This window comes from Coenobita brevimanus, chromosome 101, assembly GCF_032717465.1.
Source record: "Coenobita brevimanus isolate Jiangsu-jjx chromosome 101, ASM3271746v2, whole genome shotgun sequence".
In the NCBI taxonomy this organism is placed as follows: domain Eukaryota; kingdom Metazoa; phylum Arthropoda; class Malacostraca; order Decapoda; family Coenobitidae; genus Coenobita; species Coenobita brevimanus.
This window is the reverse complement of record NC_137054.1, coordinates 13672752-13699372: the sequence shown is the minus strand read 5'-3', so window position 1 is coordinate 13699372 and position 26621 is coordinate 13672752. Positions and strand designations below refer to the sequence as shown.

Sequence of the window (26621 nt, the reverse complement as noted above, 5' to 3'; positions counted from 1 at the left end):
TCATCTCTCACCCCTATTTTACCCTCTCCCTACCTCCCTCACTACCTATCTTTCCCTCCCTCCCCCCTCCACATGCCTCCACTTCCTTCACGCACACCTGCGAAGACACTGGGCCCTTGTTTGCCTCTCAGTGCACCCTCTCTTACACAGGCATTACTAATCTTGCACAACACCAGGAGATGTGGGAAATGGAGAGGGTGAGGGATTTAGGAGAGGTGGGGAGGGGGATTTAGGAAGGGAGATGGAAACATGGAGGAGCAAAATAAAGACAGAGATAAAGATAGAGAGAGAGAGGGGGGGTGATATCCATGCACAAATGGTTTTGCATCACACGAGGAAAAGATGTGAAAGTGAGTGTGATGCAGGATGAAGAGCATATGAAGAGGTAAGCAGGAAAGAGAGAGAGAGAGAGAGAGAGAGAGAGAGAGAGAGAGAGAGAGAGAGAGAGTTACTGAAGACTATGCAACTCCTTATAACTACAACTCCTTCTTAAGTGAAATAAATCAGTAAACCACATTAAACTCTAAAAATTTGTGGTCATGGTGACGGTATCACAGGTCTTGAGATGAAGCGAGATGAGGAAAGGAGGTGAGGAGATAAGGTGAGATCAAGTGAGGAGATAAGGTGAGATGAAGTGAGGAGATGAGGTGAGATGAAGTGAGGAGATGAGGTGAGATGAAGTGAGGAGATAAGGTGAGATGAAGTGAGGTGAGGTGTAATTACAACAGATGAGGTGAGATGAAGTGAGGAAGTGGGAAGGTGAGGCGTTGAGGTAGTGATGCAACACTCATTAACCTGGCCCTTGCGACCCACATCTGTCACCACCACTACCACTGCCACCATTATCACCGTCATTACCACTATCACCACTGCTGCTACCAATTTCTCTAACAATATTCTCACCATTACCACCAACAGAACAATGTCGATTAATACCAATCACCACTGCTACTATCAATATCACTACCTATTCTCACCACTACCACCAACACCACCACTATCACCAACGCTACTACCATTATCACTATTCTCACCATCACTACATCAATCACTACCACTACCACCACTGCTACTACCAATATCACCAGCACTTACGAAAATTACTACCACTATCACCACCACCACCCATGATCAACAACAGGTCTACAATATTTTTTTTTTTCTATTGTGCTAGTTTTTAGATCTTACTTTTTCTAACCTATTAAAGAAAGTTACTCAAGCACACGCAAAGTCGCTTGCAATACCTGAATGATTCAAGTATGCAAACTATTTAGAAAGTAGCCTGCCAAACGAGTCTTGTAGGCTAGACATGTGTCGCAGCTTCGATGCCTACTTAACAACAGTCAATGAACACAAAAAGATACCCACATATGAGAAGCCATTTACTGTTCACAAACCTTTCAAAACGACAGTATATATTTTTTCTATTTGAGCAGAGCATAGCGCTGTAATATCCAGGCAATACTGTCACTAGTCTTTAAAATTATGAATGAACATGAAACTTAACGAAACTGTTCTTACTGTAACTTGCTCCAGATTTTCGTCCTTTCGCAATTTATTTCACGTAGAACAGTGACAGAAGACATTGCTACTTCTCTACATCCTTTCCATAACACTGTTTCGTGACTAGCACCATCCTGAAGTGTTACTCTATTGCTATAACTCAGCAATCAATAAAGAGAACGGCAATTTTAGGCCTGGTTAGGGCAGAAAGAGTATGGCCAAACGACACAGCAACATCTACACGTGATAATCAAAGCTGATACAAAACAAAATTCAAAAGTAGCCTAGCCTTGTCATTCAGAATTTCAGGGGATTGCGACGAATACGACCCAGAATCCACTTACAATTTCACTCAGTTTTGTGCCAGAATAACAGAAGTCGTGCCAGTGACCTAAAATTGAAATGTCACACAATTTACACTTCTAATTCCATGTCAATCACAGCGCGGCTAAAACTTACTCTACCCGGCTGCTTAAAACTACTGGGAATTAAGACACCAAGGAAAACAAGGAAACTCCAATTCTGGTGTCCTCTTACTTGCCTGAAGATCCTTTTAATCCAATGACTTTATCTTAGGAGTCGATTTTGCAAAGATTAGAAGACAATTTTCAAACTAATGGGATTTAGCTTTAATCAGCCTATTCACTACTAATATAATAAATAATAAAGTAAATCAATAAATAATAAAGTGAAAACCTGGGAACAAAAAATCAATCCCCTCTCAAAAAAAAATGACAGCATCGTACTGTAGGAGTCAAGGCGACAGAAGAAATGTTATGGTGCCAGAGGGAGAAATGATGTGGCGCAAGAAGGAGAAATGTTACGGCGCCAGAGGGCGAGATGTTGCGGAGCCAGTAGGAAAATATTACGGTGCCAGAAGGAGAAATGTTAGGGTGCCAGGAGAAATGTTACGGTGCCAGAGGGAGAAATGTTACAGTGCCAGAGGGAGAAATGTTTTGATGCCAGAAGGAGAAATGTTTTGATGCCAGAAGGAGAAATGTTACGGTGCCAGGAGAAACGTTACGGTGCCAGAGGGAGAAATGTTACGGTGCCAGAGGGAGAAATGTTACGGTGCCAGAGGGAGAAATGTTACGGTGCCAGAAGGAGAAATGTTACGGTGCCAGAAGGAGAAATGTTACGGTGCCAGAAGGAGAAACTACAGGCTGCCAATAAACCATCAAACACAGCACAGATCTGACGTGCATAAGGCATAACTACGCCACTCCACCGTCCTCAGCCCTACCCGTGGCACTCGGCATTACACGGGGAGGGGGAGGGGGATAAAGGAGTTATGGTGAGTGCCAGGAAAGCCTCACGTGCCTCCCCCCACACTGGTCTGGTCTGCCCTCACCTCTACCCCTCTCCCCAACCTCTCTCCACCGTGCTCAGGCTTGACGTCAGGAGGGGTACAGAAATACACCACTGTGGAGGCCATCCAAACTAGGGGGCGTCTTCTTCATTACAAACCCCCTTACCCCCTCCAAAACACACACACACACACACACACACACACACACACTTAAGCATCTATCCGCCCCATATACACAAACTCGTCCTCTACCTATATTTTCAACCTTTAATTGCCCGTTTCTCTAATTCTCACATTATTACAAAAGCATACTGAACGTGTAAATTGTGAGACCAGTCGGATCTTCCCCCTCCCTCTACCTTACCACACTATATATACACGTTTGTCGTCTTCTTGGTCTGCATTTCCTCACACTTCCTTCGCAGTCTGATAAACACTTTCTCGGCTCTGTTAAATTTAATATCTACGCGTCTTTATATAGTTCTGTATCCGTATTATCTCTACCTACATTATTTCACGTGCCAACTCCCCGCCTCCAATCGCATCTCGTTCATCTTCGTGCCCCTCAAACTTATTCTTGGCTTTATCTCCCTTCCTTTCCCTTCATTCCCTCCTCTTCCTCCGGCAACGCCACCCCCTCCCTTATCCATCCCTCGAGTCCTTCACAATCCCCATTACTTCCATACCATCCTCTGCCCAATCCCTCCCCTCCTGCCACCTCTTCCCTTGACCTCTCCCTTGCGCCCCCTCCCCTATTCCCTGTCAGTGCGACGTGTCATTTTTTTTTAATCTATCTCTCTATCTACACACACACACACACACACACACACACACACACACACACACACACACACACAGTGCAGCTGTATTCTGCGATTATATCCTTTATGTATTATACATTACGTGCAGAATAAATAGTTCTTCGTCTATTGTCTTTCGGAAAGAGAAGGCTTTCCAGCAATAATTGTTACATTATCTTCTTACCCGACCGTAATACCAAAGGGAATAATTTCTCTCGTGTCCTCATGCATGTACGTTAGACCTAAAGTATTATTAGTTTATCTAAGCAGATAACCTCATTATAGGTCAATGATCCTCCGCATGCATATTTCAAGAGCACGTGCCTTATTCATTTGTGTTTTTCTTCTTACACCCCTCTCCTCCATCTCTTGCTTTCCTACGTCATCCATCCCTCTCCCCTCCCCATCCCATCCACAATCCATCCTCCCCTCCCGCCTCCTCTTCCCCCTTTCCTCTCTCCACTCCGTTCAAAACACGTGCGTCAGCTAATATTTCTATTACGACTCATGCACTCTACCTTGGAACTAAGCCTAAACTAAGCAGCCCTACTGTAAACAACCGCTATCTAAAAATACATCTTGTGAATGCCTGTCATCATTTCTGGTTGCCAAGTTACGTTACTGTTGTGCCTATCCTACCCAAAAAAATAAATAAATAATAATCACCATTTTATTAACAATTTTTCACCAAACCTATCGTACTTATACTAATTCTGAAGTTAACCTGCAGTGGATGATAACTTCCGTAACATCCCGATTGCAACAGCTTGACGGTAATTGTAAATGGTAACTGAAAACCAAATGAGAGAGAGAAAAAAAGTGCAACCTATCCCGACCATAAGAAAAATTGTTTAATCTGTCCCTGTGAATGTTCACTCCCATAACCACTCGAAAAAGAAAAATCATGCACGAGAAATAGATCTTAAAAAAAAAAAAAAAAAAAAAAAAAAAAAAATCCTGCGCAGTATATTAAAAGCCTAAGCTTAACATGGTCGATGACTGTATGTCACTAGGTCAGACGGCGCCCCATATATTTATCTGATGTGTATCTAATCCCAGCCCTCATCCCCATCATCACCATCCCTCATCCTCCGCCCCATCCCTAATACACACCTCGCAGCACTTTAAATCTCGTAGTCATAGTCTACTCTGTAACAAACAGCCTCGAAAGGACGATAAGGTCTGTTGCTGTTTGTTTTCCTTTGTACTTCTCTGTACTCCTCACCCTTACCTCCTCATTCCTCATGTCAACCATCCGTCCCTCATCCTCTACCTCTGTTCCCTCACCCCTCGTCCGTACTACCATCCTAACCTGTCCCCTCTGTATCTGGTCTTTCCTCTCATCCCCTCACCTCCCACACAGCAGATAACTATCATCCTTAACCCCACCACTAACTTCTTCCTAACCCCTACCACAAACTCCTCACCTCTTCTCTTTAATCTCACCCTCCACCTTTCACTTCTCCCCCTACCCCACCCCAAACTTTCACCTCATCTCTCCAACCTCTTACATTACTTTCCCCCTTCCTCTCACCTCTCAGTTTCCCTCTCCTCTCTATAATTTAACACACCTCATTCTCGCAATTCATTTTCACTTTACAAACACCTAATCATCCTCCAGTTCATTCAATCCTCCTGAAGTCATTATCCCGAACTCATCGCATCCTTCACCCCTATTTAAAACTCCTCAGCGCACTTAATATTCCATCCCCTATCCAACCCCTCTCCACTAACCCAAGTCCTATCATCCCTCACTCTAATCCCTAATTCCTCCCCTCACCCTTACTTCTCCCATTCCACCCCTTAACTACGGTAATACTCCTCATCCATCACCCTTATCCCCAAACTCCTCAACCTTACTCATCCTATGACCACCTCATCCCCTCCCCCTCCAGTAACTCCTTACCTTTCATCCCAATCCCCCTTACTACTACCTCATCCCTTCCCCCCTCCACCTACTCCTTACCTTTCACCCCAATCCCTCTTATTACCACCTCATCCCCTCCCCCTCCAGTAACTCCTTACCTTTCATCCCAATCCCCCTTACTACTACCTCATCCCTTCCCCCCTCCACCTACTCCTTACCTTTCACCCCAATCCCTCTTATTACCACCTCATCCCCTCCCCCTCCACTAACTCCTTACCAACCACCCCAATCCCTGAGCTCTCCACCCCACCCTGCCATCACCCCCTGCTCTAGGCCACCTTCAACCTTTGGCCTCATATTACGGCCGCCTCAGCCACCTCCAGCACACAGCAACGTCGACCTTCACGCCGACCTCCTCATTAAGAGATGGAGGCTGAGTATGACAGGCAAGAACGAACACACACACACACACACACACACACACACACACACACACACAAGATGGGGAGATAATTCGCAAAGTGACTGTAAAGAGGAATATAGTCATAATTTGTGTGTATGTGTGTGTGTGTGTGTGTGTAACCTACAGCCTATAATGGAACCAGCTCATTACAGAAAAAAAAAAAAAGCTACCTGGCCACAGCCTAGGTGCCCGTTACCTCCCTCAGTCAACGATGCTTGCGTGCCTCCTTAATTGGACACACCCTACTCCTCTACCAATCACATTCCTACTCAGCAACGTATCGCTCCTACGCAACACTTCCAGGCTCCTATGACTCACTCAGATGTATCAACTAGTCTGGCATTAGCTGGAACAAAATACAAGACGCCACCAAGGACAAAATAAATAAATAAATAAATGCCAAACACATGACACAGGGCTCTTTTCTCTAAATCGGTCCTCTATGACGTCCACTGAAGGGTCATAGCTCGTTACTGAGAGAGGTAGAAATAACCTGTTCCCCCTCCTGGTCATGTCAAGATATGAAGAGTAATGACTGATGCGAGAAATGACGAGAATTTAATGTTTCACTGGTTATGCTGATGTGTGCTGACACCGCTTATTTATGTGCTGACCAAGTTTACGGAAGTACTGGCCTCACTGACGTACGTACTGACCTTATTTACGTACGAGCTGACCTTCCTTAAGTACGTACTGGCCATGTTTGCAAATGGCCTGGCTATGTTTACGTAAGTGCTGGCCTTGTTTATGTACGAGCCATCTCTGTATGCCATGGGAATGAACAGACAAGGTGAGGGCACCCTGGTATATGAAAGGACACATGCGTAGTCATAAGCATCTAATTAAATGTCCGCCACGGCTGAGTTACGAACCCAGGATCAGTGCACACGCAGACAGGGAGAACACCTAACTTACAGAGCCTCTGGAACATGTACAATATATCTCAATGAAGACTTACGTGTTGTAATTCTATCAGGAAGATGTCTGACACCTTGAAATATGCGAAAAAAAAAAAAAAAATGCCGAGTGCAATAAAAACTGGATCGATCAACTTGGCAAAATTATGAGGAAGTGCTACTGGGAAAAGGGGGGGGGGGAGAAGTGGTGAAGGGAAGGAGGGAGTAAGGGACGGTTGAAGACGATGAAATGAAAGGAAAATTAAAGGCGGAAGTAAAAAGATGACAAGTAACAGGGACAAAACAGGTAAAAGGTAACAAATATGACACCCCTAATCCATTAAAAAGCTGAAATAATGTAGTACCAACAGAACGAATAACACACACACACACACACACACACACACACACACACACACACACACACACACACACACACACAAACACACACACAAAGAAAAAGGTAGACGAAGACAGCAGAAAAGAGAACGACGAAACACTAAACAAGAATGACAGGCGTTAACCAGACGACGTTGCTACCTTAAAAGAAGCACTCTTACCAAAAAGTTATAACGAAGTAGTGGAAATGAGAAGCGTAACGAGGGCGCAAGGGTCACAGGAATTGGCATGTGAGCAGACAAAACGAGATGAACAAAGGAACCACAAAGAAGAGCCGGGAGAGGAAGGAAGAACAAGAAAGGGAGATTAGGAAAGAATAAGAAACAAGTAACCTGTGAAAAGGTAGGAATGAGAAAGCAAAAGCAAAAGGAAAGCTGGGAGAATTACGTGAAAAAAGGAAAGGAGGAATAAGTAGGGTGAAAGTGTAAGAGGAATATGGAAGGGGAAAAAGGAAAGGGGGAGCAACAAACAGAAGGAAGAAAAATGTGAAAAAAGCTACAAAAGATGGGGGGGGGGAGGGAATGATAAAATGAAAAGGAAAGTAAGGGAGAGGTGAGGGAGAAAAGAAAGGATAGAATAAAGAGAGAAGACAAGAGACGTGAGAAAGGGAGGAGGTACGGGTAGATGAGATGGAGAGGGGAAGGGAGAAGGTAAGGAGGAGAGGGGAGAAGGTAAGGAGGAGAGTGAAGGGTAGGGGAGGAAGAGGAAAGGGGAAGTGTGTGGCTGTGGCTGTAACCTTTGAAGCGCCCCTACCTCCTGAATACAAAAGTTCACAGCGGCAGGAACTGTATGTGACAGCGGACAGCCGATCTCTCACAGGCGAAGAATACCTTAACACCCCTTTCTCAGTGATTTATTCTCCCTAACACTTAGTATCCTCCCAGACATCACTACCATCGATATCAAAAAGATGAATAAATATAAAAAGGTAAATGCAGACTCACGAATCAGCATCCTTAACGATTTATTTTTGTAAGTGGCTTGTTAACCCATTAAATCAGGTGGCGTACCGGTTATATTCTTGCTTCCTTCAGACGATTTATATTCATCTTAGTAGACTTTCTTGTAGTACAGGGGGGTCAGCGAGTTACAGTATATCCAGCACCGATTTAACCCCTAAGATGGCAGCAAGACGAGAATCAAAAGGCAAGAATAAATTAAAGAATCTACGACTGCGACTGGTTCTCTATGGTGCTATGACGCTTGTAGTCTCGATGCAGCCAGACAAAAGCGGTCCTAAACCAGAGCTTTTATCCCTCCCCCAAACTTCCCCTTACGACACCTTGTCCACGGACTTTACATGCAACACCCTATAGTTCACACACACACACACACACACACACACAACTGTTTGGACTGAGAACGGTTGTCTGACGCAGGCAGCAAGCTTGGCAGTCATACCCATGCATGCTCACGTGCACGCACGCACGCACGTAAGAGCGCTCACGCACGCACTCACACAACCTTGGCATTTATCTTCGTGTGTCATGTTCCTATTTAACCATATATACGCACTTTGGGACAAAATGTACAGTACCATATCCATTTGTGGCTACAGAATATAGATTATGCATTAATAGATTATGCATTAATTTTCATGCCACAAATTTTGTGGCACGAAAATTAAAATATATATATATATATATATATATATATATATATATATATATATATATATATATATATATATATATATACACGGTATGTATACTGTAATATAAAATCACTGAACACGTAACCCTGACTCTGAACCCTCTGCAGTCTATTTTTACATCGGTATATGCACAGGCAGCTAAAACTGCACGATCTTGGTTAAACATTCTTGTCCTTTAAAGCTTTGGGACAACTATTTTCACAGGCCCTCTTGTTTAGCCTTTATATAACTATACGAAATTATGCACTCGCAATTAAGTATCCGTGTAATTCCTCACTATACCCTTTTCATCTTAATCTGGCCGTCTTTCATTCTTTTGCAGCTTACCCTGCGTATCTGAATGTAAGAAAAATGCCGTGCATCTACACCTTTTGCGCGGCACTTCTTCGTGAATAGCATCATACTGAAATGTTAATCTACTGTAACTACCCAGAATTCAAGATGGGAGCTATTTATTTTTGGGCAAAGCTAGAGTTTAAAAAAGAAAAAAAGTACAGCACAATATTTTCACACCCATACAACAAGTGATACATTCATCGAAGTTGATCCTTTTTTTCTTTTTTCTTTTTTGATACTGGGACAAATGATGTCCAGAGCACTGAACAAACTGGGAAAAATATATATTGTACCGATAATTTTCATTCACTGCGAGGCACACTGGGGAATAACCTGAGAATATGGAGATCAATATGAGGCGAGGAAGGTAAGAAGGAAGACAGATAAATTAGAGAGAGAGAGAGAGAGAGAGAAACAGGAAGAGGAGCTGTAGTGACTGATAAGGCGTGAGAACAGAATAACAAAAGAAACAAAAGATTAGAAAGTAAGAGAAAGTGGAAGTGGATTGGAGAAAGGGGAGAAGCTGAGCCGAGGTGGGGAATGGAGAAGAGTGGAAGATGGGGATGGAGGGGGAGGGATGGTCAGAAGGAATGAAGCGACAGGGTTACGAGTGAATTATTAAGGTGCAAGTGGGGAAGAGGTGAAGAAAAACAAACGAAAATAGGTGACATGGTGGCGAAGTGAGGAGGAAGATGAGGAAGGAAAATGGTGAAGTGGAGATGTGGACAAAGGAGATGAAAAGGCTTGAACGGGGAGGGGTAAGTGGACAAGTCGAGGTGGAATTCGGATAAGGACGTGGGGAGAAGGGAGAGGGGGAGGTGGAGAGGTGGTGAATGGGTCAGGTAGGTTGACGAGGTGAGGTTCAATTGGGGAGGTCGCGTTGGCCTTGTAGGAACCACGAGTGTCCTACATGATGAGGGGAAGGTGAAGGGGAGGCGTGGGGGAAGGAAAGGGGAGAGGAGGAGAGAGGAGAGGAGAAGGGGTGAAAATAGAAGCTAAAGTGCCATATAAGTCGGGAAGGATGAGAAGAATCAGGAGTGTGAAAGAGTAAGGGAGAGAGGGAGGGGAGACATAAAGGGGATTTTAGTGGGAAAAGAAGTGTAGGAGAGGAAAGGAGGGAGGAATGAAGTGAAGGGGGGACGGATGGTGAGAGAAGTGAAAGGGAGTAAGAGAAGTGATGGGGAGAAAAGGAGGGAGGGAAGAAGTGATGGGGAGAAAAGGAGGGAGGGAAGAAGTGATGGGGAGAAAAGGAGGGAGGGAAGAAGTGATGAGGAGAAAAGGAGGGAGGGAAGAAGTGATGGGGAGTAAAAGGAGGGAGGGAAGAAGTGATGGGGAGAAAAAGGAGGGAGGGAAGAAGCGATGGGGAGAAAAAGGAGGGAGGGAAGAAGTGATGGGGAAGGAGGGAGAAGTAAAGGCAATGGAACAAAGTGACGGGGAGTGTGTGAGAGACTGAGGGAGTGAGGGAGATGGACGAAGTGAAGGGTAGGGTTGGGAGAGGAAAGGGTAGGGTTGGGAGAGTGAAGGGTAGGGTTGGGAGAGTGAAGGGTAGGGTTGGGAGAGTGAAGGGTAGGGTTGGGAGAGTGAAGGGTAGGGTTGGGAGAGGAAAGGGAGGGTTAACGAGTGACTGGGATAAGGGGGGCGGTGGGATGATTGGGAAGGAAGAGGAGTGGCAATGGAAGAGAAAGAAGGGGCGGGGAAGTAAAAGAGGGCTGGGGAAAGAAAGGAATTACGGGAGGGGAAGGGGGAAGGGAAGGGATTAAGGGAGAATGAAGGGCAGTGGATAATGGGAGAGATGGAGAGAGAATACTATAAAGAGCTGCTGACGTCAAAGATCTGTTCGTCGTCCACAGAGAGATTAAAAAAAAAAAAAAAAAAACGCATGGACATCTTCAAAACAGAGGAGAGAAGATACAGGGTACGATGGAGGGAAAGGGTGGGGTAGGAGAGAAGACTGGGAAGGAGGGAGATGGAGATTCAGAGGGCGAAGAGGGCTAAAGAGAGGAGAGAGAGAAAGAGAGCAGAGAGAAGAAAGGATAGGAGAGAAGCGCGAGGACGGGTGTAAAGATGCAGAGGTGAACAGGAGAGAATGTAGGAACGGCGGAGATGAAGGACGAAGGGAAGAAATAGCAGAATCAATCTAGGTAAAGAGAAGGGAAGCGGGGATAGAAATGGAGGAAAAAGGGGAGCAGAGGAGGAGGAAGAGAGGAAGAAGGCGGGGGGAAGGGTAGAACAGGAAATCGGATACGAGGGGGGGGGGGAAGTAGGCTAAGTATGCGTGGATGGGTCAAGCAAGCCCTTAGGATAGGTCAGGGTGGGAGGGAAGGGCAGTGGGCGGGAGACAAGAAGGTACGGCTTATGGGAGGGGGGAACGGGTGGGGAATTGCAAGGATGGAAGGGGGAAGGAGTTGCGGGAGGGGGAGGGGAAGGAGAGGGAGAAGGAAGGAGTTGCGGGAGGGGGAGGGGAAGGAGAGGGAGGAGTTGCAGGAGGGGGAGGGGAAGGAGAGGGAGGAGTTGCAGGAGGGGGAGGGGAAGGAGAGGGAGAAGTTGCAGGAGGGGGAGGGGAAGGAGAGGGAGGAGTTGCAGGAGGGGGAGGGGAAGGAGAGGGAGGAGTTGCAGGAGGGAGATGGGAGGGGGAGGGGTTACATGGATGAAGGGACGGAGGGGGTCTTTGAAGGGATGAACGGAAGGAGAAGGGTACCAGGAAGGGAGAGGGCTGGTGGCATAAACAAAAACAGCACTGCCACCAAGTCTGTAGGGGTGGAAGCTCTTTAACGCCTGTCTGCAAAAAATCAAACAAGCTAACCTACGCCACTGTCTTGCTAACACTGTCTTCTGTATCAATGCCTATGCCTGGTATATATCCTACCCTCTTACATAACCCCACTACGACGCATGCAGTACAAAGATCGTGTTCATTTCCAGACTGGTGCATACTAGATCCACTACCCTCAATTCTGTGAAGGGTGGCCTCGACTAAAGGATCTCCTAGCATTTCTGTCCCTGCTCAGTAATGATCCCCCCTCCCATGAGAAAGGAGTATATATAAAGATGCAACTGCTGTCCGAGGTCGTTATCTTGTGAGGAATGGCCTAAACCAAAGGATCCACAGACACTTCTCTCCCCTAAGGGGCAAGGAAGGAAGAAGCTGGGAATTCTTAATCACACAGAAAGCACTAAATAACAGGGGGGAAATTAAGCAAGGACTGAAACACTACATCCAAATCTAAGCAAGATAAGATTGCAGCTAAAGAAAATCCCAACTGCAAAATATACCCCAGCTACAGGATACAAGTGAACCTCTCCTCAACAGGCAAAGTAAAAGTTCCTAGAGCCGGTCAGCAGGGAGAGAGAGAGAGAGAGAGAGAGGGAGCAAGGGAGGGAGAGAGGGAGCCAGTCAGACGGCTACAAGACCAGCATAATAGCCTGGGGACACCTGAGCGACACTAGCGCCATCACCACCACACCGGAGACCTTCGGAACTAACCCGGCGAGGACGAACTAGCCACCCATCTAACTTCAACTAGCCCACCGTCCACCTTCGTAATTTTACTGTCGGTTTCAAAATACGATGGCAAAACAGCGGTCAGCATAGGAATGAGTAATGAAACAGTGCACATTCGGTTTCAAACTTGGGAAACGGCGACTAGGAGATGAACAAATGAAACAGTATCGAGAATCATGACCACTGAAACACTCCTGTGCTTCAGTTGTTTAATTCTGCTTGCTTAATTATCTTCACTCCTATCGCCCGCGCTGAAGAGGAACGCCTTCATGTGGTGGCAGCGATTATAACCAAGGATCTTCTTCAACCCTGGAACGACCTCTATTAGCTAAGGAGTTACTGTTGGCCATATCTAGCCGTGAAGTTCGAAAAGTCTGCCAAAATTACTCAACGGGTAAAATAATAATAATAATAATAATAATAATAATACACGTCATGGGATTGAAGGAGTTAAATCACCTGCTCCCATTGCACGACTCGTTTTATTTTATTCTTGCTAGTGCCAGATTTTATTCAGCTTGGCAGACCTCACTGACACAAGGGGTTGACAAATCCTAATGGCTACCTAGACTATACAGTATGCCACCTGGACAACCTACCAAACCAGTATTTAACAATCATCCATGTAAGTAGGAAATTTTTGCCACTAATTATTCAAGGCAGGAAGGGGGAAAAAATGCTGACAATATCTGTGAACCGTCTACCGAGGCATTATAAACCCCTTCAGTACGATGGCTTGTATACTCTTACCCCAGACGATTTTACTCAGCTTAGGCCAGATTTTCCGACCTGAAGGGGGTTGGATGCGTTATAATACGTCTAGGATGAATAAAAATCGTCTGAAGGTAGCAAGAATGAAACTAAAGACGCCGCCGTAGTGAAGTGGCTGACATTCCATCCGTACAGACCGCCTCGTGACTAACCATTCCACACAAGCAAACTGACGAAGAAATCAAACATTCAACGCCAGCAAACAGAAATACCGATAGCCTCAGTGTAGTGGAAGGAAAAGGAGTCTAAGAATGTAAACACACGAAGTAAAAGGACGCGAGAATGTGTGTGTGTGTGTGTGTGTGTGTGTGTGTGTGTGTGTGTGTGTGTGTGTGTGTGTGTGTGTGTGTGTGTGTGTGTGTGTGTGTGTGTGTGTGCGCGCGCGCGCGCGCGTGCGGTGGGATAACAACAGTACTTTTCATTTGTCCTTAAAGAACACAGGTCACGTCTTCTTTTAAAATGTGGTGATATTATGTGGAGGGTGGATGGTGAACGTGAGCAAATGGAGCTGTGTGGAATGAAGAAGGTGAGTGTAAATGGTAAGGAGTGGGGGACGAGAGGGTGAGGGGTGAGGGTAGGAGGCGAGGGGAATTAATGAGGACAGACAGACGAGGAGTGGGGGAGGGGGTTAAGTAGTTGCTAGACAATGAGATGAAAGATGAGTAAGTGCTGGGGTGAGGAAGGGAAGAGGGTGATGAGAGACGGTGGGGAGATTTGTCGATGGCGAAGTAGTGAGAGGGAGACGGCTGAGATGAGGAGGAAGAGGAGGAAAGGGGAAGACGTGAAGCGTAGTAAGAGGAGGAGGATGGAATGGAAAGGGGAGGTGGGAGACAAGAGATGGGAAGGAAAAGAAGTTGAAGGGGATAATGGGTGGTGAGACAAGTGTGAGAAGAACAATGATGGGGTTGGAAGACCTAGGGAGGATTTCTAGGGAGGTGAGGAAAGTAATGAGGGAGGGAGGCGACTAAGAGGAGGATGGAATTGAAAGGTCTGATGGAAGACTAAAGAGATGGGATGGAAAATAAGCTGAAGGGGAAGGATAAGACCATAAGGATATAAATGCAGCAGGCTGGCTGACCCACGCTAGGCCGCTCCTACAAGTGTGGCTAAACTACCAGAAGAATGATGGTAAAGGAGAAAAAGAATATACTGTACGAGGATACCATAATTGCAGTAGGCTGGCTGACCAACTTTAGGCAGGTCTTAAAGTGTTCGCGTAGCTATGATGATATGGTCAGGATATCAAAGGAGAAAAAATAATGAAATGAGAAGAACAACGGTAGAACATCAGAGGGTGATGAAATGGTGAGGTGGGGAGGAGGGAATGAGCAGGTGAGGAAGAAGAAGGAGGGAGAGGGTGTGACAGAAAGGTGGGTGGGAGGGGCGGGGTGGCAAGGTTGCTAATACCCTAGGGGAACGCAGTCACTATACACTACAGCCAACCCCCATCCTCTCTCTCTCCTATCCATTCATACAGGTCAGTCACATTACCTATTCTGCTCTCTTCCTTCCTTCCTTCCTTATCTACCCACCCATCCAACCATCCATCCACACAAAACCATCTTTTCCACATCCCTCACTCCCTATCCACCACCACCCTCCTCCCCACACACAACCAGCCACTGCACCCTACCTGCACTAACTATCCTTGACCACACTGGCCAGGGAGGAAGCCTCACACCCGCCAACCAAGCCTCTATCCAATATTTTATTCTACAAACCAACATGAAAATGTACACCTAGCTACTACTACTACTATTACAACAACAACAGCAAACTACCGCTACTACTACTATCATGGCACGGAAAAAAACAACTGCAGTGGACCGGTAAGAACCTTGGACTAGCGCTTACGAGGCAACTCCCGTCTTGAACATAAGAACATAAAGAAGAGAGGATAACTGCAGTAGGCCGGTTGGCCCATGCTAGGCAGCTCCTAGAAGAGTAACTGAACTACTAGAATGAGATAAGGATAGCAAAGAAGAAGACTCTCCCCCGCCCTCCAAACCCTCCAGCCGAAGCCGGCAGGAAAAAGTCAGAAAGAACACCAAGCAGTATAGAAAAACTGGCGCGGACATTTTACAGGAAAGTGTGAAAGGAGAATAGAGACTATCATAGCGTAACCTGAAAGGGAAAAATTATGAATTAGTATTGGTTATAAGATTTTATTTTTTCTATATCGACCCCTTTATTTGTCATATGCTTATCTAGCCTATGCTTGAAACTCTCAATGGAAGAGGCAGCAACTACTTTACTAGGTAGCTTATTCCATTCGTCTACTACTCTATTACCAAACCAATTTCTACCTATTTCCTTATTGAAACGGAATTTTTCTAGTTTGAAACCATTATTTCTATTTCTATCCTGTATGCTCACTTTAAGTACCTTACTAATATCTCCCTTATTTATACCATTCATCAACTTAAACACCTCAGTTAAGTCTCCCCTATTATTACCTTAATATTTTTTTATCATCATTACGATTACTACCACTACCACCACTTATTACTGCCATTACTACCGCAACTATGAATACCACCACCACCACCACCACCAGTGTACCACTACAGTATACGGGGTATGACTACAAGACTATCACAAGGACAACCAAGAATGATCCTTGAACTATTATTACCTTATTTTTTTTTATCACCATTACCACTACCACCACTTAATACAGCCATTACTACCGCAACTATCAATACCACCACCACCACCACCAGTGTACCACTACAGTATACGGGTCAGCAGCATTACATCTGGATTACGCTAAAACGGACAGGGGCAATTATTTACAGTCACTGTTGAATTAAGAACGACCAATTTCTAGAGACTAAAATTTTAATCAGCTGCGACACAGGAAAAAAAAAAATCGAGTAAAAAAAAAAAAAATGAGGGATGGAAGGAAAGCTGTGAGCCTGGAAAGAAGAAATGATACTGGGGAAGGAAACAGAAAGAGAAGCGGGGAGGAAAAGGAAAATGAAGGGGGGAGGCAGGAAAAGGAAAGGAGAAAGAACAGGAAAAAAAGGGGGGGAGGAAAGGGAAAGAGAGGCGGGGAGGAAAAGGAAAAAGGAGGGGGGAGGGAGGAAATGGAAAGGAGAAAGGAAAAAAAAAAAGGGGGGGGGGAAGGAAAGGGAAAGAGGAGGAGGGGGAGGGAGGGCCGGACCATCCTACCTCTATGGGACCATCTGACCCACGAACCCTGTCATATGATACCCTGCGTCCTCTCTCTCTCTCTCTCTCTCTCTCTCTCTCCAAAATGTCCTGCATATACTTCAAAGTGCAATATTCCTCTACCACTATGAATCACAGATAAATCAATACACACACACACACACACAAAAATATATATATATATATATATATATATATATATATATATATATATATATATATATATATATTAATTACAAATATACAAACGTCCCAAACAGTAAATAAATCAATAAAGGTTAAATATAAATACGCAATATATGTAAGGTGATATACGTAATGACACCTCCTCTTCTCCCTTCCACCTCTGCATCTAAATTACAGGTAAATAAAAGTCCTTGAAGCTCACCTGAGGGCCCGTAAGTTCATTTTTGTGTGTGCATCATCACCTGGCCTCGAGTGGTATGACGTCTCACACACACACACACACACACACACACACACACACACACACACACAAAAGTACTAATACACCCACCAGTCATTCACACACTAGCCATAATACACCCACCAAAATCATTCACACACAATGGTATACCGCAGCTCCTTAAAAGAGCGTGCGGAACACCAATTTCTCAGTATTATGTCATTCAAGTGCCAGCTGAATATCCTAGCCATAGTAAACAAAAGGGATACAAATATTTAATTCTAAAGTGTCCAAATTTTGTTTTATGAGCCTGGTTTGTACATGCACGTTAAGCAAACCTACAAATAAAAAGAACGCCTATGGCTGTATCGAAACAATGGACGGAGGGGTAGTGCCGGAGCACTGTGTGTGTGTGTGTGTGTGTGTGTGTGTGTGTGTGTGTGTGTGTGTGTGTGTGTGTGTGTGTGTGTGTGTGTGTGTGTGTGTGTGTGTGTGTGTGTGTGTGTGTGTGTGTGTGTGTGTGTGTGTGTGTGTGTGTGTGTGTGTGTGTGTGTGTGTGTGTGTGTGTGTGTGTGTGTGTGTGTGTTTACAAATAGCTATGTTAAATCCTGTATTAGTGTAACCAAGACTCAATATGCGACAACCACTTTTGCTCAAACCTCACGTAAACAAACTCCAGCCTCACCACATGTGTCTGCTAAACTTGTAGGAGGAAGCGGAGGCAGCCCGAGACATGGGAATCTGAAACTGCTCCGGTATATTGCTTAGACTCCACGAGGTTCCTGGCATAGCCCTCAGACGAGTTTCAAATTACCATTACAATTTCATTCAATAACATCTAAACAACAGGTAAGTTTCCGTCTTTAATAGCTACATTTTTCAGTCATACGTAAATTTCATGCACATGTGTCTTTGCCATTTCTCGTATCTTTTTTCAGCCAATTCATAAATTATTAATATTTTCAGGTCACTTCTCGGTCGTCTCATTTTCTTTTTCATTTATTACATGTAGAGTTTTTGCTAAATATTGCAAAGGTTCAGAGAGGTCTTGGCTTCAGTCGCTTTGCAGTAGCCTATCCCTGTTACTTTTTCACCTGCATTACAAGGTTCTCCCATCTTCAGGCACTTCTCAGATTTCTTTTAGAATATAAACTTCAAAGCTCTTGTTACATACTGCAAGAAGCTCAGAGCATTGCCTGGCATGTGTGGCTTTGTCGTCTCTAGTTTCCTTATTTTCCTTATCACATGTGGTATCAGTGCTTATTGTTTATGTCTCGTTTGTCCGATTCCCATACTTCACACATTTCATGAAGCTGTAGTATGTTTATCATCATTCTACATGCTGATCATTCTGCTTCCCTCGTAAATCCCATTTTTTACTCCTGGCATACCGTATCTCCTTTTAGTCTTTCATTCCCCCTTTCACACATTCATTACTACTTCCTTTGTCTTTCTTGAATTATTTGTTGCGAGTAATACATAGTCCTACTCCTGTTGGCATTCTAAAAATGTGTTTTGTGTGACATTACTCCTCCTGGCACTCTTTATCCCTGGCACTGGCACCATTCAACCTTGGCCCACACCCTCCACCAAATACCCTATTGTCTTATAGCTGTAGCAAGGACGGGGGTATTTTAGGATAGTACCCCCTCTTATCCGCCCTCGGTTTGCCAGCTAAATGAGGTTAGCATTAGGATGAAGTTATTGTGGCAGTGTTAATCGCGTTTGAGGCTTTTCTTTGCTAACAGTTTTTCATATGTCCTAACTTTGAATAACTCTGCTTGTTTTCCCGTTCATAATACAACAGTGTATGATGTGAAAATTACAAAGATTCTACTGAAATGCGAAACAAAGAGCAAGTTATTCCAGCAATCCAATACACCAATGTCCTGGTGTAAATCATCTCCATACTTTATGCATTGCTCAATACAGGCCAAAGATTTGCCATTAGAGCTGCATTCTTCTCACAAGGCGGTTTCCTGTCTTCTCCAAAGGTAACACTTCATATATACGGGGAAATGTTGAATTCTTAACTTCTATTGAAATAACACTGCTTCCATATACAGTAGTTTCTCTAGTACATAGTACTAGCTTTCTGGAATGTGAAAATACAGGAAAATTACTTTGAAGGCACCAGTATAGTCCCTCGTTACAGCACTAATTGTATGAAGAGTCGTAAACTTTAATTAAAATTTATTGCAAACGAAATGCATCGATGTGAATTTTTCAATGCATATACAGTAATAACAGTACGGAGAACTTCCTGGAATTAAAAAAAAAAAAAAAAAATCTGGCATCAATGTTCTCCAATATTCATCCGGGCATTCAAAGCACAAGCTGCATGCTAGGGTGAAATCACGTTATTTTTTTATTATTATTATATTCATGAAACGTGATTCTCTGTGGCACATGCTTGAAACACAATAGCCTAATCCACAACTTTATAACAGTGATTTCCTTCTTTCTTTTTATTTCCTTTCGTGCCCCTGTCAACACAAAAGGGGTCACGTTGTCAGGTTACGTAACGATCACCAGATATGCACACCTGTATCATCGGAACTGATTACCAAGCACACTGGAAGGGAGACTTAACTATTTTAAGGACTCCAGCAGCGATCACGGACACACAGAAGGCGACGCACGGGAGAACTGCGCACCACACGATTGCAATAGCCTGGCGAATCGATGGCTGTAGAAGTAGCAGTAGTAGGTTGCCTAGCGCGTCACCAAGCAACATTACTGTACACACAAGCTAATGAAAAAGGCAAAGGGACACACGCGAAAATATAAATACACCCACGCACCCACGCATATGCGCACACATTTTGGAAAGGGAAATCTGACAGTTTCCTATCGATGAATAATTTTGTCTCCTAGCAACTGTAGTCCACATAAACACTCGAGAATACAAGAAAAACTACAAAAAGCAACTCAGTTAAAAGCTCTGAAGGAATCTGGAGTAACATAACATTTCAAACAAACCTAAATTCACAAAAAAGGGTAATCCAAATAAATAATAAACATAGGGTCGTTCAATAAAGGTCAAGGGAACCAGAAATGGCAACTACAATTTAAAGGTCATATATAAGCTCGCACACACACACACACACACACACACACACACACACACACACACACACACACACACACACACGCACACACACGCGCACACACGCGCACACACACACACACACACACACACACACAGGTCGAAGAAAACGAGGCTAGAGTGAATGAGGAAAGTGGTGTGTGCGTATGAGAGAGAGAGAGAGAGAGAGAGAGAATGTGACTCATTTAATTACCATCGTTACCTCATTTCACAGGTGTGGTCACGTGTGTTACCCTTACCCAGGTGAGGTTATTCTACGTTTTACATCCCGATCAGTCTATCATAGTGTTTGTAATCCTACGAAAGCCTGACTATGGAGCGAATTAATTTTACCATTTCCATATTTATCACGTACCAATCTCGTTAGCCAGACAACTTCTTTGACCCTGCTCATCATGGGGAATGGAATGTAGGATACTGAAACAGATCTGGTGACCTCAACTGACGACTGTGAAAATGTTATGAAAATTACATACTGTACATCTATCGTCGTCTGATGCGCCTGCCTTCAAAACTTCAGTAAAACAATCTTCGATAATTGCCGTCTCTATACCAGTTGCCAGTTGTCTATCCCTGAGTGGCAATGTGTGAGCAACAAACTCCAACAAACCCTCGGCAACATCCGGTTGGAGCTCTGACGAAGATATATTCATCAAGGAATTGTATAGTAACTCAATGTCAAACCACAAATATGTAAAATATGCTATGTGAAACTCCTGATACAGAAGGGAACAAAGGTAGTACAAAAGGTTGCATACAAAGAAGGACGAGCTGATGTGGGAGAATGACTCAGAGGACGGTAAAAAGAAAAAAAAGAAAGAAAAAAAAGGAATAAATGGCAATAAAAAGAAACAAATATTAAAATTTCAAAACGTAACGTGAGTCACGGCTGATAAGGAAATGTACGCCAAAAATACGAAACAAAATTAAAAAAGCAACTGGTATATAATAACAGATTAAGAGGCAACAAGTAATAAGACTTCAAAAATGTACACAGAGACCTACAGTATAACCCTCCCTGAAAGAACTTGGCTTACGTAACTGTTGTGTTCTTTATATTCCTGACTAAACCCAAGACTTAATGATTAGACATGGCTTTTTCTAGACTACAGGGAATCGTCAGCATTAGGTGAATGCATTTGTGAACACTTCTCTCAGAACAGCGTATCGGATAACAATATTCGTACATAAACAACTACTCTTTGTTATGAAACAGACCAAAGATCACATGTGCTTTCGTCTGGGCTGTTCGATTGCTCCTATCCTCTTCACTATGACGGGCCTCTACAAAGATGAATATGGCAGTCCAGCAGCAGCAAGGGTAAAAGCACGTCTTTAAAAAGGCATCGTAGAGCCTTCTTCTTTGCTATCCTTATCTCATTCTAGTAGTTTAGTTACTCTTCTAGGAGCTGCCTAGCATGGGCCAACCGGCCTACTGCAGTTATCCTCTCTTCTTATGTTCTTATGTACTTGGAGTTTAAAAAGTTCTTCTTCTGACCGACATCCCTGAAGGAAGCAGAGCGAGACCAATTAAAATGAAATCATACCACAACACTTGTGAGGAAAGTTATAGCAGGGCAGGAGAGAGGAGAGGAGGGGAGGGGATGAAATGAGATCAGATGAGCTGACAGGTTAAGCGAGGGGAGGGGTGGGGAGGAAAGAAGGGAAGAAAGGAGGCAAGGGAGCGAAGTACTGTGATGGAAGAAGTTAAGCCCACAAGGGAAGGACGGAGAGGGGAGACACGGGGAGCGGAAGGAAAGAAGGAAGGTAAGAACATAAGAGGATCACAACAGTAAGCTACTTGGCCCATACTGGGAAGCAGCTGTCTATGAAAAGGAGAGAGGAGAGGAGAGGAGAGGAGAGTATAGGGGAGCAGGAGAGTAGAGCAGAGTCAAGGAGTGGTGTGTGTGTGTGTGTGTGTGTGTGTGTGTGTGTGTGTGTGTGTGTGTGTGTGTGTGTGTGTGTGTGTGTGTGTGTGTGTGTGTGTGTGTGTGTGTGTGTGTGTGTGTGTGTGTGTGTGTGTGTGTGTGTGTGTGTGTGTGTGTGTGTGTGTGTGTGTGAGAGAGAGAGAGAGAGAGAGAGAGACCAACACACCCACCACCCTCCCGCCCGGCGTCTTCAGCCACTACACCCCACCACTACCGGCACGACCTTGACATTATATAAACCACAAAATCCCAGAGTACACCAGGAGACCCTCTAGGAGACTCACACCTCGACGACACACCAAGGATACGGCTCTGATAGCCCCGTAAAGGGTTCAGGAGGGATGGGGGTAAGAGATGGGGAAGGGAAGGGGGAAGAGGGGGAAGGGAAGGGGGAAAAGGGGGAAGGGAAGGGGAAAGAGGGAGGAGGGGAGGGGGGAAAGGGACGGTGAAAGAGAAGGAAGGGAAGGGGTGAAAAGAGGGGTCGAAGCTGGAAGGGAAGACAAGGGAATAGGAAGGGTGGAAGGAAAGATAAGAGAAAACGAAGGGGAAAGGGGCGGGAAGGTTGAGGAACACAGAGTGGATAGGAAAGTGGGGGGAGGAAGAGAAGGGGAAAAGGAAAATGGAAAGGAGGGAAGAAGAAATGGGGAGGGATAAAGTGGAGGGTAGGTGAGAAGGAAGGAAGGAAAGAGGAAAGGGGAAGGAAGAGGTAAAGAGGAAAGGGGAAGGAAGAGGTAAAGAGGAAAGGAGGGAAGGAAGAGGGAAGGAAACAAAAGCCACGCCAGCATGCTCACTGCCATCTCACGCCTGGAACCATCATACCACCACTGTGACCTTCAAATTACGTAACCCACAAATCCCAGGACGTCAAAGGGACCCTATAGGAAACCTTCACACACACACACACACACACACACACACACACACACACACTAACCCATTAAACAAAAGTACGTCATTTATATTTCAACTACTGCACAATTTTATTCAGCTCTCTGGTACCCGGGAAGATAATTAAACGATGACACCCTAACTATGTAATCTAACACTTCCATCTCTAATAATCCAGAGATTAAAAGTTCGCTCAAGCATCTTTTTCATATACCAGCGTACCCTCAAGGTCAAGGTTGTGTTCTTAATTTTATTTCAGCATAGACGCAATATCCTCGATGGGCGAAAAGAAATTAAACAAATAGCATCACAACAACAACAACAATAATAATAATAATAATAATAAACCCCCGACACTTCCTCTCCCGGGGTGTGGCGAAGGAAGATGTTGCACAAAAATTTTTGTGATAGTAATATGAAGACAATAGTAAGAGATGGATGAATATGCTATGGTTCGTGAAGGTATGAGATATGGAAGGCAGGACACAATGCTTGCAGGGTCGGTCGTCTCTCTCTCTCTCTCTCTCTCTCTCTCTCTCTCTCTCTCTCTCTCGTGACAAAGGGAAGCTAAAAACGTCATTTATCACTGCTGTTCGTTATCTTGCAAAAAGCCCAAGAACAATAGACTGGATTACATTTTACTGTTTTCATTTCAACTGTTATTACAGCCTCTGTTTCTGTGTATCCTCATCCAAATGAAAAAGCAGGATAAGAAATTAGTTAACATTAAGTATATTGCGTACTTTATCCTAGTTTATTTTTCGTTCTTCCACGTTATACTTTCCTTCTCGTTATATGTAATTAACTCTTTGGACGGCAGGCAACCACGCTAGTATTTTATTCTGGCAACCGTCAGACTATTTTATTCAGCCGAGGGAAATCTTTCACTCTAAACTGTTCACATCCGGCCAAGTTAACCTCATTACAAATAATAATAATAATAATAATAATAAATAATTGGATTAAGATGATCTAGCGTTAATTCCTTTCTTGACACTGGTGTAATTAAGATGACTCACGCGGTGTACACATGTGGCAAGCATGAAGGCAAGTAAAGACTACTGATCAGCCAAGAAACTAGGCTAATGACCTAACTTTCAGCTCCTAGAAATTAGCACGTAAAAAAAATAAGTACATAAATAAAGGGAGCTGGAAGCACCACTATAACCCTATTATCATCGTGCTGAAGGGGTTAATGCCTTTTTCTTTTCTTTTTTCCCTCCCATCCTTACTTATCCGGCAGCAATTACCCACCATTTACGCACTGCATTTTCCTAAGACTTCATTTGCCCTTTTATCTCCTTCCGTCCATCAATTCAGTTACCTTTAAAAGTCTCATATATGCGCTGTCACCCACCAACTCTCTCTCTCTACATCTTCAGCGGTATACTATATTCACCTATTAATTTATAAGACTGATAACCTATAATTTTTGTCAATATACTATCACAAAGCTCACAATCATCAACCAACACTATATTTACCAACATCCTTCATTCCTCCCTAAGCGTTTGAGCATCCTTCCTTCTCACACTATCTACTTTATAAAAATACAAAATATTCCTGTAGCTAACGCCTAAACACCGCCACATCCAGCATGCAAATATCGAGGAACGTTTGACGGTGATGGTCCCACTGCAGGACCTACGCACCAAGACCACCCCTTGTCCTAGCTATACCCTTGACACTGCTTCCCCCACTTCACCCCCACCAACAACCATTTCATCCTCCCCCCACTTCACCCCCACCAACAATCATTTCATCCCACCTTCACCCCGCCCAACAATCATTTCATCTCACCTTCATCCCGTCCACCAATCATTTCATCCCCCCTTCGCCCTCTCCAAGTAATTTAACTCCCATTCATCCCCTCAGTCATTTCATCCCACCTTCACCCCCTCCAACAATCATTTCATCCCCCCTTCATCCCCTCAAAGTCATTTCATCCGACCTTCACCTCCTCCAACAATTATTTAATTTCTATTCTGGGGAGTAAGAGATTTATGGTCAATAGGTAAAGATGAAAAAGAAAAACTGGAAATAGATGAATGATATAGGTTATGATGATGGGTTACTAATACTACTGCTACTACTACTACTACTATTACTACTACTACTACTACTACCGTATTATTATTATTATTATTATTATTACTGTGTCAATTAGGTGCAACTGTACTGCTGAATTCCTCTCCCCCTCCCTCCTTCCAATACATCTACAACTCCACCTATCACTACAAAACTCCACTCACCTCTCCTCAGTCCCTTTCTCAAAACACCAACAGCTACTCAACCTGTCCCCTACCCTCTTCCCCTTACCTCCACTACAGTACCCTCAACCCATCCACTGCTACTATACCGGTACCTGGTCCTTCCTCCCCCCGTCCCCACCTTGTTACAAAACCATCCCCCCCTTCAATCCACTCCCTCCTGTCCTTCACTCCACAGTCCACCCTCATTACCTCCACCCTACCCCTCTGCCCACTTCACCTCTCCCTTCCTATAAACCAGTAACTGACTTTATTTCCACATGTTGGCAATCCTACTGTGACAAGACAACATACCCAGCACCAATGACAACATATAATTTTCCACTACACACACACACACACACACACACACACACACACACACACACACACACACACGCACACGCACACTACCTGCACCATGCAATTCCAATTATATCCTCTGTTATTCTCTTTTAGATTACACATATACATACATACATAAAAATATACACCATACATAGGCCTACAGACAAATACACATACATGCCTCCATACCTACATACATATACATCCATACATACTCGTACATACATACTTGCTACTCAACGACACTTAAGATTATACTGGCGTTAATAAGATACCTGTCACCTACACGACGATATTAAACACAGGTAAGAGTTCCTCGCAAGTGAGAACTGGACAGACAGACAGCATCGATCAGGATTCCAGACATGCATGGTGGTGAGGGTGGAGAGGGAAGGTGGATTAGGGGAAGAGGTGTAGCCAACTGCGTAGAAAATGAAACAAAATGAAATGCCACTCGACTGTTCCTTTTTGTTACCCCTTCAATACGGCGATTTTTTTTTTTTTTTTTTTTTTTTATGTACCGGCATGCTGGATAGAATATTGAGGATATAAAAAAATTTCATGGCTAAAGGGTTGCCTTATTTTCTGTCTTCATTTCGATGATTCCTATCTTGCCTCTACAGTACCACACCGTACTCTCATTCTTGCTTACGGATATCCTGTCTTCTCCAACCGGCAAGGTCTTTGATTATACAGTAGCCTTCACTTACCCAGTCACTACAAGTGCTTTCCATATACTGATTAGAGAGAGAGAGAGAGAGAGAGAGAGAGAGAGAGAGAGAGAGAGAGAGAGCCGTGGTAATCCTGTGGCTGATACTCCACTCAAGCCACATTATCAGAGTTCATGAGTTGCCGAACAAGACACACGCCGCTGGACTTTCAAATTCCGTTAGAGATACCAAAAAAAAAAAATACAAAAGCTAAAACTGGTAGATTGCTGCTAAAATCTGGTAAAAATCCCCCCCAAAATAAGCAATGCAAATAGTCCGCCATAAAACAGCTACATTGGCAACCTTCTA

The 26621-nt window shown here is 44.1% G+C and overlaps 1 protein-coding gene across 3 annotated transcripts in view; it reads right to left on the bottom strand.

Annotated features, from left to right (window-relative positions):
- The window catches only part of bgm (acyl-CoA synthetase bubblegum family member 1), a 131388-nt gene that overhangs the window by 55672 nt on the left and 49095 nt on the right, over positions 1–26621 (bottom strand). Inside the window, exon 1 of one of the 3 annotated variants that reach the window (XM_080284396.1) lies at positions 17766–17836. The exons of the other annotated variants lie outside the window; for them this stretch is intronic. Within the exon in view, the coding sequence (XP_080140522.1) occupies positions 17766–17815 (50 nt within the window). The 5' untranslated portion in view covers positions 17816–17836. Of the gene's footprint in view, positions 1–17765; positions 17837–26621 lie in introns of those variants that run through there. 3 annotated transcript variants of the gene reach the window in all.